Source organism: Crinia signifera, chromosome 5 (assembly GCF_055691185.1).
Source record: "Crinia signifera chromosome 5, ASM5569118v1, whole genome shotgun sequence".
In the NCBI taxonomy this organism is placed as follows: domain Eukaryota; kingdom Metazoa; phylum Chordata; class Amphibia; order Anura; family Myobatrachidae; genus Crinia; species Crinia signifera.
In genome coordinates this window covers 10268481-10288097 of record NC_139221.1, presented here as the reverse complement: position 1 = coordinate 10288097, position 19617 = coordinate 10268481, and the positions used below count along the sequence as shown (strand labels likewise).

The window sequence follows — 19617 nt, the reverse complement described above, 5'->3', positions numbered from 1 at the left end:
TTACATATCATGTCCCCAGTAGTGCCAGTTACATATCATGTCCCCAGTAGTACCAGTTACATATCATGTCCCCAGTAGTGCCAGTTACATATCTGTCCCCAGTAGTGCCAGTTACATATCTGTCCCCAGTAGTGCCAGTAACATATCAGGTCCCCAGTAGTGCCAGTTACATATCATGTCCCCAGTAGTGCCAGTTACATATCATGTCCCCAGTAGTGCCAGTTACATATCATGTCCTCAGTAGTGCCAGTTACATATCATGTCCCCAGTAGTGCCAGTTAAATATCATGTCCTCAGTAGTGCCAGTTACATATCATGTCCCAAGTAGTGCCAGTTACATATCATGTCCCCAGTAGTGCCAGTTACATATCATGTCCTTAGTAGTGCCAGTTACATATCATGTCCCCAGTAGTGCCAGTTACAGATGTCCCCAGTAGTGCCAGTTACATATCATGCCCCCAGTAGTGCCAGTTACATATCATGTCCCCAGTAGTGCCAGTTACAGATATCCCCAGTAGTGCCAGTTACAGATGTCCCCAGTAGTGCCAGTTACATATCATGTCCCCAGTAGTGCCAGTTACATATCATGTCCCCAGTAGTGCCAGTTACAGATATTCCCAGTAGTGCCAGATACAGATGTCCCCAGTAGTGCCAGTTACAGATGTCCCCAGTAGTGCCAGTTACAGATGTCCCCAGTAGTGCCAGTTACATATCATGTCCCCAGTAGTGCCAGTTACAGATATGTGGATAAGGGATACTGAACCTGTAATGGGTTGAACTCATTATTACTTTTTTCCTTCCTTTAGATTTAGTCTACAATGCAAGTTGCTTTCACAGTTTTCTTCTGTATGGTGAATAAGTGACTGTTGCCTTTGTGTGACTCACAGCCGCAAACTCCCCTAATGGCTTATTTCTCAGTTCTGAGTCACAGATGCCTCCTATAGTGAGATGTGATGCGAGCGGATAATCTGCAGCAGACATCTCTGTACCTGGGGCACCAAGTGCTGCATTCGGAATCACGATGCTAATATTCTGCTCCTACTGCTTTATGCTAAACGCTGAGGTGGAAATCCCAAGGACAGTACAAAGGTTTTGTTCATTATATCGCAAGATAATAACCTTTAAAGGGTGCAGAAAAACAGCCTACATGTGAATGTATATCTGTATATCTCTCTATTTTCTTTTCCCCCCAAAAAAATGTAACAGCTGCATAAAATAGGTGAAATCAGGGAGATTTCTGCACTCTGCAGGGTGTTGGGGAGATCGCTACTATTTCAAGGAGTCTCCTGCAGAATCCAGGAGGGTAGGCCACTACCTGGACAAATTCGCTAACCACAGCACAGGGACATAGCTTTTCCCCATCAAGATGGCTACTGTAGATCAATGTAAAAAAATAAAAAAATGATCACCTTGAACCAGGATCTTCCCCAGGGTACTGGCATATCCAGCGGCACTGGTGGCGAAACACATGTATTGTCCAGAGTCGGTGCCCGTCATGTTGTCCAAAATGAGGGTACAGGAACCGTCAGGGTCTTCAATGATTATGTGATGTGGATCCACCTCCACCGCGCGGCCATCTGTGAGAGAGGAATTAAAGACACTCTAATATGCGGATAATGTCTCGCGCCCATTGGCTGGCACATCGCAGTCAGCCTCATCACTCATATCTCCTGTCATAGAATAAGTCAGCTGTACTTGTGTCGGATCACTTTCTATCTCGCTCCAATAGCATTAGCGCAGGAATTACCTTTGTACCAGGTGACGGAGGGTTTTGGGGTTCCTGTAATGCGGCAGGCCAGTTTAACCGTTTCGCCCAACTCCGCTGTGCAATCTGCCAGCACCTCGATAAAGTGTGGAGGATCTGTAATATACACAGCAATGGCATCAGTAGGTTATCTTCATACACACGGTGTCCAATAACGTAACGAGTGGAAACTATGTAGTTTTATTAGTGACCGCAGACTATACTAATACATGGAATACGGTGATGTTACTGATCTTGGTATATACTTTATTCCTTTGTTAAAAGCCTGACTCATCTGATCAAACTCTGGGGGAGATGCCTGAAGCTTAGGAGAGAAATAAAGTACCAGCCAACCAGTTCCTAACTGCCACATTACAGGCTGTGTTTAAAATAACTTAGGAGCCAGTTGGCTGTTACTTTATCTCTCCCGACGGCATTATATATCTCACCCCCGTGTGATGGGTATCAGGTCAATAGTTTGACAATGTTTAGGTCAACAATCAATAGTTTGACACCCAGAGACATTGGAGGTTGTGACCACTGGGCTCCAGCTGTCAAAGGGTCCCCTTCAAAGACAGATTTCTCTCTCCACTCATTCCATAGAGATTTGCTACAAGCCAGAGCCACTGGACGGGGCCACCTTCTATTCACCTGGTGTAAACTTATGCCACTGTCGACACAATATGGTGGACAGAGGCAATGGCTGACACATGATAAAGATATTTAGGATATTTTTTTCTTTTTTGTACTTTTTAATATTTAAGCACCCATGTGCACCGTGAGGCAGCTTGCCCTGAAGCATGGTGACAGAGGCAAGCCTTGCCGTACACTCATTTGGAGTGTCAAACTTTTCATGCGTTGGCCACTTCCATGTCAATATTTTGATTGTGACTACCTTTTGTATATGTCGTCCTTGCACGTCTCAACCATTTTGTGTCAACATATTGACTGTCTACCTAGGCACCGTCGACCCTTTATCACATTACCGTGTGATGTTACCCGCATGCTCCATGACCGGATACTTTGCTGCTCTGGGCAAGAGAGAACATTTGGTTTCCCCCAATCGTGTTGTGCAAAGGGAAACAGTAGAAACAGGACAGTTTATGGCAATGACATCACCATACCACTACCACTGATGTCACAGCTGCCCTGGGGAAGTCTCCTGACTGTGGCTTCCAAGTTGGAGGAGGTAACCAGCAGGCAGCATGATGGCACAATGGTTAGCATTGCTGCCTCACATCACTGAGGTCCAGAGGTAAATTCCCAGAAAGCCCTGATATAAAACTGCCCTTTATCATTATTAAACCAGTAGTGTGGGGATGGCTGACCAACCTCCATGTCACCGCATTGGGTGGTGGCACCTGTTTCACCGCACTAATGCTGGGTACACACCAGGACGACTAGGGCCCGATCCCCTCAATCTAGATCCAATTCCGACCAATTGGATGTAGATTGTGTGCTGATTGGGCCTTTTTCTGTCCTGGTGTGGACCGATACCGATCCGATGCGCGGTCCCGCGGGTCGGTCGGTCGTTATTGAGATCCTACCTGCTGCAGGTAGGATCTCAATGACGACCATACAGCCGGGTGCGGGTCGCTATTGGATCGGACCCGCTCATGGTGCACATCGTGAGCGGGTCGTGCCCCCCCGCATCACCGTGAGCGGGTCGGACGAGACACTGACGACCCGCTCACGATGTGCATCAGGAGCGGGTCGCCCTGGTGTGTACCCTACATTAGGCACTTGAGGTGCAAATCATGCTTGTGATGTCACTGGTTCCTCGTTAATCTATAGGCACACCATATCATCTCATTATATCCACCCATACTGACTTACAATTGGCTGAGCCCCCACAATACTGCATCAGAATCTATATAAACTCCATCACCAATATCTGTGACACCTCGCTCCTCGCGGTGTACACACACAAGAACGTGGCTTACTCCATAGTGGCAGGCTGAAGCGCTGCTGTATGCCGCAGATCTCTTTCACCCACGAGTTCTTGATGATGACCGTGCGGGCCTGCAGCAAGTACTTGCGGACGGAGTCCTCCCGCTCGTGCCAGATCTCAAACGCCCGGTCATCTCCTTCCACCTGATCGTTCACGTCGATGTTCGTCAACTGGAGATGAAAGAGTGGGCTTAGGGAGCTGCCACACATCGGGGAGGAACAGAATGGGGGTGGGGGTTTTAACGCGTAGATACCGCGCAAGGCGCAGATTGGAGAGACACGTACCTTCATCATGTTCTTGAAGACGTAGCTGTAAGTGTCGGTCTTGGTGTCTCTCTTGGCTTTGCAGATGATGAGATAGTTCTTGAACAGGAAGACATGTCGGTTGTGCCCCTTCCAGGCCATTCGAGCCCCAGGGGCGCCTTCCCATACGATGAAATGACCCTGCGCCAAATGACATATGAAAGGAGATGCCATTATCCCCCAGATACTCCTCCACTTACGTCTCGGCGACATGTACTCACAAGCATCCGTGTGCAGGATGGCGAGGATATGCAGGGCGGTGGTACATGTTCTTGGAATATATACAGTCAAAAGGTCAACAGCGTCAAAAAGTCTGGTTGACATGGAAAAGGTCGACATGAGTTTGCATGGCTTCGGGCACTATTATATTCTCCGTCCACTCAGTATGGATTGTAGGACATGAAATACCCCCTGTCAGCACAATTAAAAAAAAAACTCATGTCGACCTTTTGACCTTGTCGAGGCGTTACTGGATGAGTGCAATACCAGCGATCATCCACAAGATGTCGCCTTTTGAAATCACCGCTGTGCATGGGTCAGATGTCTAATGCAAAGCTATAGCAAAGAATAATCCGGATTGCATGCGCATGAAGTGACCACTGAAATGCCCTATAGCGCAATAACTACTGTACTGTACAATACTGTACTGTTCAGTGAGTTAGACACTAGTGTATCCAGTAACGCCGTACTCCAAGCTGCGCTACCTAATCGCCAGCAGCAGCAGAGTCTCCTCTTCCCGAACTCTATAAATGACGGGAATATTCGGTGGAAACCTCACTTGTCTCTGTGCAACACGCTAAACATACCTGTCGGATGGGTTCTCCCAGCGCCTCCAGCGTTCCGGGATAGTTCTCGATCATTGACACATGCAGGAAATTCTCCGCCCTCCGGGTCAGCGCGGACACGATGGCGTAGACCTGCTCCAGCAGGGCGCAGTTTTTCCCGTTCCTGGCTTTGTTCCGGATCATTTCCTGGAGGATAATGTTAACAGTAATGTCTTAGGATAGGAGCGGAATTATACCTTGTCCAAGAAACGTTCCCAAACCATTTCTAGGAAAATGGGCCAGATGTACTAAGCCTCAGGGAGCGATAAAGTGGATAGAGATAAAGTACCAACCAGCTCCTAACTGTCATTCTCAAACACACCGTAACATGACAGTTAGGAGCTGATTGGCTGATACTTTCTCTCTCTTTATGGCTTAGTACATCTGGAGGAAAAGAGGATCTGATAAATGTATATTCCCCTCTAACGATGAATTTTTTGGTATAATTAACGCTACACCCTCCCAGCAAGCGCTTACACCCTTTATAGCAATCTCACCCTCTGTAGGGTGACGGCACCGTGCGGTAGGGTGTGTTTCATTCTCACCTTGATAATGACTTGATAACGGTGAATTCGGGTTATTGGCCTCTCCAGGTAGTGCTGCAGCGGAGGCACCGGGGGCTGCGATGGGTCACAAAGAGCCAAGGTCTCGTCCGCGTAGTTCTGAAACAATCACAGATATGTATTATTCCATGGTACTTCCTACTCCCTTGGAATGTCCAGGAGATTACGGAGTACACTGGACAACTCGCAACTTCCCTAGGTACTTGTGTATTATCACGGCGCCCATCGCATCGCATCACATGCCACTAATTAAGGTATGCGATGGCATGCGATGGACCCGATTTCAGCCTTTTCCCGGGGCTGTATATACAATTTTAATATCGCGTCGCATCTCATGCTATTATAATGGCATGCGATGCGATGGATGCGATTTTCCGTTGATTTCCATGTTAAATGGGCCCCCCACACCCGATTTTTAATTGTATACCCACCCTGATGGGATATGAGTATGTGAAATGACCCCCATTGCTAACGCCACCCCACTATCAATGCCAACCTGAAGCCTGGCGAGCGCAGCGAGCCTGCGAGGGGTGGCGGTACGCGTCCTACAACCTTTTCATACCCCCACGCGTATACCTGTGAAGTTATGCGCGTCCCCTCGCTGGTCTCGCTGCGCTCGCCACACTTTATAAAATCAACTCCACGCCGACGTGGATAGTGGGGGTATGAAAATGTCATAGGACGCGTACTGCCGCCCCTCGCGGGCTCGCAGCGCTCGCCACGCTTCTGGTTGGCGTTGATAGTGGGGTGGCGTTAACAATGGAGGGGCATTTCGCATACTCATGAGCCATGAGGGTGGGTATACAATTAAAAATTGGGTCTGGGGGGGGCATTTAACATAGTCAGAAGCCATATAATTAAAAATTGGTCAAATCGCGTCGCATCGCATCGCATGCGATCATATCGCATGCGATGCAACGCGATTTTTCATTGTACAATGCCCTGCGATGGAAATCGTGGGCGCCGTGATAATACACAAGTACCCTTCCCTACTGGAGCGTTCTCCATGACGCATTTCGCTGCAAAAGGCATCACGACCACACAATACGTAAGGTTGATATACCGTCAAACTCTATTTTGTGCAGTGGACAACTATTTCATGCACACCAATTTAGTACATTAATAGTTATGTTTGTTGTGTTGTTATTCAAGATCCTCCTGATGACTTCTCATAATGGAGACAAAACGTGTTTGCTCCATTATAAGGATACAATTGAGAAGCCATAGTCCTGGACAAAGGGAAATATGAAATTGGAACCTCAAAAGTGTAAAATCTAAAAGCCATTTAGAAAAATAGTACAGTGTAAGCATTGCTCTGGTACCGTGTCAGCATCATTCTGGTACCGTGTCAGCATCTCTCTGGTACCGTGTCAGCATCTCTCTGGTACCGTGTCAGCATCTCTCTGGTACCGTGTAAGCATTGCTCTGGTACCGTGTAAGCATTGCTCTGGTACAGTGTAAGCATTGCTCTGGTACCGTGTAAGCATTGCTCTGGTACCGTGTAAGCATTGCTCTGGTACCGTGTCAGCATCGCTCTGGTGCTCTGGTACCGTGTAAGCATTGCTCTAGTGCTCTGGTACTGTGTAAGCATTGCTCTGGTACCGTGTAAGCATTGCTCTGGTGCTCTGGTACTGTGTAAGCATTGCTCTGGTACCGTGTAAGCATTGCTCTGGTGCTCTGGTACCGTGTAAGCATTGCTCTGGTACCGTGTAAGCATTGCTCTGGTGCTCTGGTACCGTGTAAGCATTGCTCTGGTACCGTGTAAGCATTGCTCTGGTACCGTGTAAGCATTGCTCTGGTGCTCTGGTACCGTGTAAGCATTGCTCTGGTACCGTGTAAGCATTGCTCTGGTACTGTGTAAGCATTGCTCTGGTACCGTGTAAGCATTGCTCTGGGGCTCTGGTACTGTGTAAGCATTGCTCTGGTACCGTGTAAGCATTGCTCTGGTACTGTGTAAGCATCGCTCTGGTACTGTGTAAGCACCACTCCGGTACCGTGTAAGCATTGCTCTGGTGCTCTGGTACTGTGTAAGCATTGCTCTGGTACTGTGTAAGCATTGCTCTGGTACTGTGTAAGCATTGCTCTGGTGCTCTGGTACTGTGTAAGCATTGCTCTGGTACTGTGTAAGCATTGCTCTGGTACTGTGTCAGCATCGCTCTGGTACTGTGTAAGCACCACTCCGGTACCGTGTAAGCATTGCTCTGGTACTGTGTAAGCATTGCTCTGGTACCGTGTAAGCATTGCTCTGGGGCTCTGGTACTGTGTAAGCATTGCTCTGGTACCGTGTAAGCATTGCTCTGGTACTGTGTAAGCATCGCTCTGGTACTGTGTAAGCACCACTCCGGTACCGTGTAAGCATTGCTCTGGTACTGTGTAAGCATTGCTCTGGTGCTCCGGTACCGTGTAAGCATTGCTCTGGTACCGTGTAAGCATTGCTCTGGTACAGTGTAAGCATTGCTCTGGTACCGTGTAAGCATTGCTCTGGTACCGTGTCAGCATCGCTCTGGTGCTCTGGTACCGTGTAAGCATTGCTCTGGTGCTCTGGTACTGTGTAAGCATTGCTCTGGTACCGTGTAAGCATTGCTCTGGTGCTCTGGTACCGTGTAAGCATTGCTCTGGTACCGTGTAAGCATTGCTCTGGTGCTCTGGTACCGTGTAAGCATTGCTCTGGTACCGTGTAAGCATTGGTCTGGTACCGTGTAAGCATTGCTCTGTTACCGTGTAAGCATTGCTCTGGTACCGTGTAAGCATTGCTCTGGTACTGTGTAAGCATTGCTCTGGTACCGTGTAAGCATTGCTCTGGTACCGTGTAAGCATTGCTCTGGGGCTCTGGTACTGTGTAAGCATTGCTCTGGTACCGTGTAAGCATTGCTCTGGTACTGTGTAAGCATCGTTCTGGTACTGTGTAAGCATCGCTCTGGTGCTCTGGTACTGTGTCAGCATCGCTCTGGTACTGTGTAAGCACCACTCCGGTACCGTGTAAGCATTGCTCTGGTACTGTGTAAGCATTGCTCTGGTGCTCTGGTACTGTGTAAGCATTGCTCTGGTACCGTGTAAGCATTGCTCTGGTACTGTGTAAGCATTGCTCTGATACTGTGTAAGCATTGCTCTGGTACCGTGTAAGTATTGCTCTGGTACTGTGTAAGCATTGCTCTGGTACCGTGTAAGCATTGCTCTGGTACTGTGTAAGCATTACTCTGGTACTGTGTAAGCATTGCTCTGGTACCGTGTAAGCATTGATCTGGTACCGTGTAAGCATCACTCTGGTACCATGAAAGCATTCCTCTGGTACCGTGTAAGCATCACTCTGGTACCATGTAAGCATTGCTCTGGTACTGTGTAAGCATTGCTCTGGTACCGTGTAAGCATTGCTCTGGTCTGTTTTGTGAGACGAAAGGGTTTAATTCATTATAAATATATTTATTTTAATAGTAGTTAAAAGCCCTTTGTTGGTGTTTTCGTAGGTGTGAAGGTTCAGATTTAGAACCCGCAACGAAAGTCTTTATGATTTTACTCATCCATTGGGCTAATATATAATAGATTCTCTGTTATTTGGAAATACATACTGCTTAACGCAATAGAGAGATTGATCTAGGAGCTAATGCATAGCTAGATAGACAGACAGAGAGATAGGATAATGAGATAGACGATAGATAGATAGAATAATATATGATAGATAGAATAATATGAGATAGCTACAGTAGATAAATATGAGATACGTAGATGATATATAGATAGATAGAATAATATGAGATAGATAGATGACTGATAGATAGAATAATATATGATAGATAGAATAATATGAGATAGATAGATAAATATGAGATATGTAGATGATATAGAGATAGATAGAATAATATGAGATAGATAGATAAATATGAGATATGTAGATGATATAGAGATAGATATAATAATATGAGATAGATGATAGATAGATAGATACAATAGATAGATAGAATAATATGAGATACATAGATGATGTATAGATAGATAGATAGAGAGATATGATATAGATAGATAGATAATAAATAGATAGATAGATAGAATAATACAAGATAGATAGATAGAATAATATGAGATACATAGATGATGTATAGATAGATAGATAGATAGATATGAGATAGATAGGTGGATAGATAGGCACTCACTTTGTAGAACTCCTGTATGGCGTCGTTGACCACCACGGACTCGGCCTGCACGCGTCCCACCAGGTATATAATGTAGCGGTTGAACTCATCCTCGTTCTTTATAAAGCACATGGCAATATCATCGTCTGTCTCACACTTCTTCAGCTCCGGGAAGAACGTGCTGTGAATAGGAAACATTAGGGAGATTTCTGGGGTTAGAACGCGGAATGTGCAGTAACTGTCACAGCATAATCTGTAATAACAGTACTGAAAATAACACGAACATGGCCGTATCACACAGACCTTTCATGGAAGGCACCGATGTCACCAATGTTCCTGAAGATGACGGACTTCTGACTGGCCACGGCCTCTGGGAGATCGGCGCAGCTCTCAGTATAGTTGACGTAATGTTTCTGGAGGAATTGCAAGTCCTTGACGTACTCCTTCTCCGTGCTGAGAAGGTCCTGGATGAGCACGCTGACAAGATAATTTATATTATTGTACAGTACATACCATTGACCTCGTCACACCCAGGAGGGTTACAAGAGAGGTAAATGAGGCATTTTAGGTACCTTAGCTTTTTTTTGTAGTCTTCCTCTGACACGGACTCCGTAGAGAACTCCACGGCATCTCCTGCTGCCCACTCGGATGACAACTTGAAACAAAACAAAGCAAAATATTTCTCAGTCGTTGATGGACTCAAGAGAAATTTGTGATATTGGGTAAGATGTAAATTGCTTGGGGCGCCTACGACCATTTGAAGACATCTCGAAATTCATCAACGGTGGTGGTGGTGGTGGTGGTGGGGGTACAGGTGGTATCATGAAGGCAACTCAACCACATGCATTTGACTACCCATTCATTAATAAATAAGCTTATTTTATGGACATTTTTCCCTTGCATAACTATGTGCCCAACTCAGAACTCAACCAGAAAAGCAACTTCTCCGGTAGGACGCCACTGTGCAATTACCAAATGAAGTTTTAGAACCACAGACTGATATCAATGCCCTGATATGGAAATAGAGATCCGGCAGGAAGCTTTACCTTCAAACGTTTATCCAAGTAAGCGGGAGACACCCATCCCTGTCGGGAGGCACTAAACTTTGTTGGCTTGGTCCGGACGAGCCACTTGAGCGGGTGAGCGTTGTCCAGGACTTCCACGTACTGGCCCTCTTTTAAGGTTATGGTTTCCTTATCGACCGTAATAGGGTTGTAGTCAGCGGTCGCCATGTAGATGTCAAAAATCTGCAAGTGAAGAAGTTATCTCAAATACTACGCAGAAGAAGGTGGCGGTCAATGACGAGGACATGTCGGCCTGTCAGCAGGCTTCGAACCCTACCTCTCCCCTGGAGTCTCCGTCCTCTGACTCAGATGAAGACTCAACAGCAATGGATGAAGGTCGGGACCGGCCGTGGCGTGGAGAGGCGGATGGGGTCTTGGATTCATCATCGCTATCCATGCCGTGCATCCCGGGGACTCGAAGTGTGGCTATAAGACAATGACGTGTTTTAGAAATCTAGAACGCTTCCTACAGGTAGAGAACAAAAACCAGTAGAAGCTGACAATGAAGGAGATAAGGGGGCTACCTATGTCCCCATTATAAACCTGTTATTACTGATGGCAGAACATTATAAACCAAAGCCAAATGAACAATCATAAGTCATTTACCTACAATCAAATAACCGACCACCATTGACCGATGGTCAAAACAGCAACACGTTCAAAATGCCAACATTCATTATGTCACCATGGTAAAAAATGCTGACATTTTGAATGTCGACAGGTCAAAAAGTCAACATGATTTTTGACCTGTCAACAGGTCAAAAATCCCAGAGTGCCCGCCCTGTCACCCGCCGAATCTCTACCCCTCCCCCCGCCGCTGTATTCCCACCCGCAACCATGTGAGGGGATGTGTTATGAAAACATCGCAGATATAAGTCCGTGGAGACAGGGCGGGTGGCTGTGAAGTCATGTGACGTCAGACGCCCACAATCGGCACACTGCGCCACGTCCTCATTTACATGGGAACAACCCGGTGTTTGCATAGGGAAGCTCATAAAACGCTGGGCACTCCAATGTCCCAATAAACTGGGAGTATGAATTGTGCACCTGCAACCTTGTCTTTGTATGCAGTACTACTGAAAGGTCTCCGTAGGGTCGCACCTCTCATTACCGGTGTGCACCCCAGGACCCCACCCCTGGCTGCGGCCGGTATAGGCGGCTGGGGGAAGCAACAGCGTCCTGAAAGAGGGCTGAGGAAGTGCTGCAATAATGGGAAGACATTTGATATCTTCAGTTTTCTACATTGGAAGTCAGGAAACTCTGACCTGGCACAGACACAATAGCTGAGACCAGAGTTCCTTCCCCTATTCCAGCATTAAGCTGGAAAGTACAATTATCCTGCACAAGTGCCGCTTGCTGTATGTAAATATATGCACATATTTAGTGCCAGTCGCTGCTGCTGTATCTCCGAGCAGGAAACAAGCCAAGGTGTAAGGATTGCACCTGACTGCTCTGGATAATAATCAGAAGCTTGGTATAAATCAGCACAAACACCACATCCAATGGGTAGAGTTCCTGCTCCGATATGTGTGATAGGTATATCAGCTAGTCGGCTGAGCTGCAGGGCCGACACCATACAGAATGCAGTTATTTGAGCTACTGTCTGCCTCGCACACCAACCACCCAATCAACACACTGCATTTCTGCAAAGGATAAGTGCAAACCCCTCCCCTTTTGAGGTTGGCTACTCAGGGCTGTATCCCAGATATAGGGACGGTTAGGAGGCATGTGTATATGGAGTTCGGGTGGATCGGGGGCCGCTATATGTTGGGTGGGAATTATCGGCTGGTTCCTTATCTTACCTTGACTGATCTTGGCGGAAACCATCTCTGTTATCTGTGAGGTCAGTTTCAGGAAGAATTCCTCGGTCCCCATGTCAGCCAGGGAAATGTTCGGCTTGGCGCCTGGCCTGCCCTCGCCTGTGGAGACAATGAGAAGAGAAGGACTATGGCGGGGCATGTGGAAGAAGGATCGATGGGACACCCGGTACATAACCTTGGCCTTACTCTTCGCACACTCATGATAACAGGAGGAGCTCAGTGAGTACAGAGGCTTGACCCCCCCCCCCCATGGCCCCCCCATGGCCACCCTATGTCTCCTGGCTTTGGCCGGCAGTGAGTAAATCACAATGAGTAATTAGCACCACGTTACAAGACTCAGTGTACGTACCATCGGCTTCTCCGGCCTGGATAGAAATCCCAACTTTACTGTGGAAAAATAAGGGAGAAATCAGCGTTAGGCTTGTACACAACTCTCCGGGTCCCCGACAGTACACGACGGAGCATGGTCAGTCCGTCTCACAGCATTGTAGGCCCTCAGGAAAATCAATGCACCTGGGCCCCTTCACATCCACTCGCGAGAGCAAAGGAAATATGAAACAAAGCTATAACATGTTCCTTCTGTGGTCCTGTGCTGTCTCTTCACATGCTTCCATATAGTGATTGGTGGATATCTCCATCCATGCACCAATCAGTGTGCAGACATCTAGTCACTGTCTGGCTACAGGCTGAGAGGCAGGTAGAGAATGCTGCACTCTGATTGGTGGATAGCTCCAGCTTCAACCAATCAGTATGCTGACATCTAGTCACTGTCTGGCTACAGGCTGAGAGGCAGGTAGAGAATGCTGCACTCTGATTGGTGGATAGCTCCAGCTTCCACCAATCAGCATGCTGACAGCTAGTCATTGTGTCTGGCTGCAGGTTGGTAGGCAGTTAGAGAATGTCCCACTCTGATTGGGGAGCTCTGGGCAGCTGCCCACTATGTCTATATGTTACCATTGCCCTGTACTCAGCAATAAGTAGATGGGATTACATTTTTTTCTATGCATAAAATTACAGCAAAGAGAAGATGCACACAATCAGTAAAGCGCTCCCCATAAACACCATGTGTATAAAATGAAATAAATGGGTACTATCCCTTTAAGGCAGTAAATTCAATCTTCAAATCCACGTGTATGCTCTGTGGAAACAGCCTTTGTTTTATGCAGTCCGGTTTGCAAGCACAATGCCAAGGAAAGATATAACAGAATTTAGTGCAGATTGTTATACACTAATGGGTGAATTGTGAAATGGTTATAAACTCACACTTTACTAGTTGGTATATGCGTATTCATGTATATCCCACTGGCAATCAACCGCCTCCTGATTCCACAGCATTTGGACATGGAATAGAATACAGCCTTCCTACAGTCCAGGATAAGCGCTATTGAAAAAGGTTAAATCCGAAACGCGTTTAGCGTATACTGGACGTTTGTGGACCCCCATTGTGGACTGACTGGCTACTCTCTGGTTTCCTGAGTCTGACCTTTCCGGAGGGTCAGTGAAGTACATCAAGCCCTGGGAATCAGAAGCTGCACCAAGTTCCAGTTTGCCTTTTGGGACACAATTACATGCTTTTACCCTTATCTCCTATATGTGAGTGTAAACCCCCTAATAAAACCCCTCTTTTTGTGTACAATCTGCACTATTCTCTGCTTTTCTCTGAATCTATTCCATGTCCAAATGCTGTGGAATCAGGAGGCGGTTGATTGCCAGTGGGATATACATGAATACGCATATATCAACTAGTAAAGTGTGAGTTTATGACTATTCCACATTTTACCTATTAGTGTATAACAATCTGCACTAAATTCTGTTATATCTTTCCTTGGCATTGTGCTTGCAAACCGGACTGCATAAAACAAAGGTTGTTTCCACAGAGCATACACGTGGATTTGAAGATTGAATTTACTGCCTTAAAGGGATAGTACCCATTTATTTTATTTTATACACATGGTGTTTATGGGGAGCGCTTTACTGATTGTGTGCACTTTCCCTTTGCTATATCTGTAGTTTTGAGTGATCTGGATGTCACTTCTTGCACTGTATCTTAAGCTGCACCCTATCTACCTGTGCGCACCAACTGTTATTTCCAAAAATTTCTATGCATAAAATTGTCAATTTAAAAACTATAAATGTATGTTTCCAGACCTTCCACGCAATCAGCTGTCCCTGGAATAATGACCATTTTACCTTAGTAATCACTAATCAGCAGTAAAAAGAGTCATTTTACCAATGTTTTGTCTGTTGGGGATTGAATCGGGGTTTGCTAAATGTTCTCCTGATTGCAAAAAAAGATACCAAATAAATGTTTTTATTGGTTACTGTTATTAAACACAAATTACTTCGACAAAACAAATTATACAGAGCTGGCAACACGTAATTATAGCATCGCCCACTCACAGTCAGACTTGGGAGCAAGGCTAAACAAAGAAGTAACTGAGCACATGGGTAACACCACGCTGCACTGCAGGGGGGCAGCTGTAACATGTGCACCGAGTTGGGTGTGGGAGGGGCGTGTCCTAGATCAGAGCTACATTGCAGTGTGAGAATAAAGCTGCCCAGCATGTGTGGGCTACATGCAGAAGCAGCCAGTAACTGAGCACCTGGGTAACACCATGCTGCACTGCAGGGGGCAGATGTAACAGGTGCAGAGAGTTAGGTGTAGGAGGGGCGTGTCCTAGCTCAGATCTACATTGCAGTGTGAGAATAAAGCTGCCCAACAGGTGTGTGCTACATGCAGAAGCACCCAGTAACTGAGCACCTGGGTAACACCATGCTGCACTGCAGGGGGGCAGATGTAACAGGTGCAGAGAGTTAGGTGTGGGAGGGGCGTGTCCTAGCTCAGATCTACATTGCAGTGTGAGAATAAAGCTGCCCAACAGGTGTGTGCTACATGCAGAAGCAGCCAGTAACTGAGCACCTGGGTAACACCATGCTGCACTGCAGGGGGGCAGATGTAACAGGTGCAGAGAGTTAGGTGTGGGAGGGGCGTGTCCTAGCTCAGAACTACATTGCAGTGTGAGAATAAAGCTGCCCAACAGGCAGACATGATAAGTGTATTAGCCCCACCTCCATTTCTCTGCCCCTGCAACGCTGCATGGTCTGTTCTATCTGCAGTGAATGCATTTTGTGCTTTGTTCCCAGAATCAGCCCCTACTGCATGTGCATTGTTTTCTGGGCTGCTTCATTATTCATCCGTGCAGGTCTCTATAATGGCCATTTTCCCAGTAATTTGTGCAGCACCGCCATTGTCAGACCCTGTAGGGGCGAAGTGGATTACAGATTACAGCCACAGCATTGTATAGAAATTGAAGATCCCTCTATGGGCCTGATTCATAACCAATCACTGGGCTGCAAATTCGCACCCTGAGAGATTATGGCAGCAGCGCGCATGTGCAGGGTCCCCCTGGGAACAAAGTCAGCGATGGCCGTTCACAATGTGATTGACAGACTTAATATTAGACGTAGGTCTGAATCACGGCTATGTCCGTCCCATCTCACCTCATCAATACATCTTTCACAATCTTATCAGCCTCGTCCTTGATCTGAGATTCCTTCTCTGGAACAGAAGATGATGGGAAATGAGAGATTATCACCAGCAAAATCCAACTTCCAAAATACCGTAGTTATTATACAAATGCAAATTAATTTGTCTGGGAAACTCTCATCCGGAGAACCAAATGTTATTAGACTGACAAATTTAAATGGGAACCACAGTTATATTATGCTTGAACTACAATCACTATGAGGAACGCTGCTAGACAAGACAACAAGTGACGGAACGTCATATGTGCACAGCTACTCCTCCTACAGTCACTATGAGGAGCTCTGTTAGACAGGGCAACATGAGAAGGAATGTCATATGCACTCAGCTCTTCCTCCTATACTCACTATGGGAAGTGCTGCTAAACAAGGCAACAAGGGAAGGAACGTCATATGTACACAGCTTCTCCTCCTACAGTCACTTAGAGGAGCTCTGCTAATCAAGGCAACAAGAGGGGGAAAGTCATATGCACACAGCTACTCCTCCTACAGTCACTAAGATAGGGTTACCACCTAGTCCCTTTAATTTCGGACACATGTTAATTACACAGGTTCTGTGGCAGTTTAAAATCAGGTGGAGTGGAGTATTGAAGTCAGCCAGCCACAGAACCTGTGTAATTAATATGTGTCCGGAATTAAAGGGACTAGGTGGTAACCCTACACTAAGAGGAGCTCTGCTAATCAAGGCAACAAGAGGGGGGAAGTCATATGCACACAGCTACTCCTCCTACAGTCACTATCAGGAGCTCTGCTAAACAAGGCAACAAGAGGGGGAAAGTCATATGCACACAGCTACTCCTCCTTCAGTCACTATGAGGAGCTCTGCTAAACAAGCCAACAAGAGGGGGGATGTCAAATGCACACAGCTACTCCTCCTACAGTCACTATGAGGAGCTCTGCTAAACAAGGCTACAAGAGGGGGAACATCATATGCACACAGCTACTCCTCCTACAGTCACTATGAGGAGCTCTGCTAAACAAGGCAACAAGAGGGGGAACATCATATGCACACAGCTACTCCTCCTACAGTCACTATGAGGAGCTCTGCAAACAATGTAACATACCGTAAGGACAAATGTTAGGAGAATTTAGGATATTTTAAGAATTTCCCATTTTGCATGAAAACTATTTTTCTTTGAAGACTGACACATCCCGTAATTGTGAAGGACCCCGAGAAGCACCACCAGTCTTAGTACATGACACGTACCGTCCAACACTTCTACAGATGCGGTACAGATGGACTGCCCAACTTTATTTGTTGCGATACACGTGTAGGTTCCAGTGAACTCAGTGCCGACATCCAACAGGATAAGGCTGTGGTGCATGTTGGAGCTGGCCAGCTTGTAGCCCGGGGTCTCAGGCTTGATCCACAGAACATCTTCTGGAGACTCCTCCTTCAGCCAGGTGACCGTTGGGGCAGGAACTCCTGAAACACCCCCAAAAATATTGCCACAATGTCACAAAAGATCTCCAGATGCTTGAATATTTAATTACCCACCTAGCCGCTTGATAATAAGGGCCACAACCATTATAGACCAATCATATGTTTGCTACGTTATTATTTTTATTAGGGACAGAACACAACCGAATGAACTGTGCACCCTAAAATGTGACACCATAAGCAAAGTTCTGAGGAGCACGCGCCCTTTTACCAACCCATTAATAAAGCCCATTACCAATACTATTATTACAATTTCGTAGAGGGTACTAAAAACCTGGATATAATGATGTCGTGTATATTACCTTCCACCTTTACAGATAATGTGATGCTGGAGCCCTTCAGCACCTTTTTGTTGGTGAATCTCTCCAGGAACATTGGGGGAACCGGTTTCACCAAATCTGTGGCCAACAAAGAAGTGAGAATCATTGTGTGGCTCAACCAGGCAGCGATCTCCAGCCTTATTTCACCCAACTAATGACCAACGCGAGGACTAATCCCAGCTGCCTAACATCACGGGGTGTCCGGTCAAAAGTCAATAGGTCAACCGGATATGGTCAACATGATTTGGCCAACAACCACAAAAGGTCAACAGTGCTTAAGGTCAACAGGAAAAAACAGTTGACAGGTTCAAAGGTTGGACATTACAATGGTCAAGGCACACATGGTGGCCACTTTTTGGGTGGTATTTCATAAGTTTTCAACACATTTAATTAATGTACTATGCACGTGGACAACTCATGGCATATTATAAATGCTGATCCAGCCAATAAGCCCCCAACTGTCATTTTGCAAACAGATGGCAGTTGGGAGCTGATTGACTGGTGCACTATTTTTCATACAAAACAAGTTTTATCACTCGCTGATAAATGGTCCCCTTACAACATACATCCTACATTTCCGCATTTCATCGGAAACATAAATTAGTGATTTAATTTGGTTGCAATTTACATTTTTCAACACGTAATCTTGAAACTACCATACAAGTTTCTTATGTACAGTTTAGTCGGCATCCTGTGTACTGAACCAGCACAACAGTGTTCTCCTGTATATTGGTTCAGCACACAAAATGGCGGCGGCAGGCAGTGGCTGGACTTCTAACATGGCAGACAAAATGGCTGACCTCCTGCGTCGTCTGCTGTTTTCTCCTTTTGCAGTTCCCCGGGTCCTGAAATGAAATAAGCGTGAGACTCTGAGGAATGGATGTGGGGTTAAAGCACAAGAATTTATTGTATTGAATATTTATTAGTTTTATTTTAACGTGCAGCGATATGAACACGTGGCCCACGTGTGCGGCGATGAAGCCGCGTGATTCAGCTGGGTACACAATGAATCTCTCCTTTTGGGGCTCTCTACAGAAAAGACTAAACCAGCACTCACTATGGCTGCACAATAGGCGCCTGGTACAATGGGCTCTGCTAATGAAATAACTGATGCTCTTGACACAAGTTACTGGGAATCGGCAGGAAGGTGGGAGCCAAGAGGGGGCTGCGCGTGTGATCCGCAGAATCATGTCCCCTAGCCAGTATATGCAAGTGTAAATAATGGGCATGATATACTGGTATTAGTACAGGCGAAATACATGCAGATAACCAGCGGTGTGGATGCCAGCGGTCAGAATACCGTAGTACCAGCATTCCCTGAGCACCATAAGCTGACATGGAACAAGGGTGTATGCACTATGTAGACAGTCCTTGGCTTCCTAACACTGATGACCCAATGTAAGCATCAATGTACGGGCACAGCCGACCTGTGTGTTAGTGTCAGGCGCGTACCTTTGACCGTCAGTCTGGCGGAAGAGTACGCAGAACCGGACGAATTGCTGATATACGTGGAATATTCCCCAGCATCCTCCTTGGCCACGTTGAGAATCTCCAGCGAGCGCTTCCTCTTCTTCTCCGTGATCAGTATCCTGTCTGACGCGTGGATGGGCTGCCCGTCTTTGAACCAGTACACCCGCGGGCGAGGGTACCCTGAGGGAAATGGGTTTAGCGTTAGTTCATGGAGACATATAAACAGGTCTCTGGGATAATAAAATTGGGTGGACCCTGATGCCTGGGTTTAGATGCCACCTCAATTACAGCATAGACATTTGCACCAGCAATATGACCCAACTGAATATGGTCTCCTATGTTAGTAACCATCGTCTTTTGAGCGCAGCCAATATCAGTGTCACGCCCACAGCATAACACGTTTTCAGCCACGCCCTGTCACCTCCCAGTCACCGCCCAGGAGCGCCTC

The 19617-nt window shown here is 46.5% G+C and overlaps 1 protein-coding gene across 1 annotated transcript in view; it reads right to left on the bottom strand.

Moving 5' to 3' along the window:
* Positions 1 to 19617, bottom strand: part of OBSCN (obscurin, cytoskeletal calmodulin and titin-interacting RhoGEF) — a 332859-nt gene that overhangs the window by 108343 nt on the left and 204899 nt on the right. The window contains exons 75-92 of the mRNA XM_083186473.1: positions 19152 to 19349; positions 18500 to 18544; positions 17682 to 17777; positions 17146 to 17364; positions 15897 to 15954; positions 12745 to 12782; positions 12378 to 12494; positions 10853 to 11001; positions 10558 to 10758; positions 10084 to 10166; positions 9815 to 9988; positions 9533 to 9692; positions 5367 to 5483; positions 4804 to 4968; positions 3980 to 4138; positions 3688 to 3865; positions 1748 to 1861; positions 1410 to 1577 (exon numbers count right to left, since the gene is read on the bottom strand). Coding sequence (XP_083042599.1) covers positions 1410 to 1577; positions 1748 to 1861; positions 3688 to 3865; positions 3980 to 4138; positions 4804 to 4968; positions 5367 to 5483; positions 9533 to 9692; positions 9815 to 9988; positions 10084 to 10166; positions 10558 to 10758; positions 10853 to 11001; positions 12378 to 12494; positions 12745 to 12782; positions 15897 to 15954; positions 17146 to 17364; positions 17682 to 17777; positions 18500 to 18544; positions 19152 to 19349 — 2439 coding nt within the window. The remainder of the gene's footprint in view (positions 1 to 1409; positions 1578 to 1747; positions 1862 to 3687; positions 3866 to 3979; positions 4139 to 4803; positions 4969 to 5366; positions 5484 to 9532; positions 9693 to 9814; positions 9989 to 10083; positions 10167 to 10557; positions 10759 to 10852; positions 11002 to 12377; positions 12495 to 12744; positions 12783 to 15896; positions 15955 to 17145; positions 17365 to 17681; positions 17778 to 18499; positions 18545 to 19151; positions 19350 to 19617) is intronic.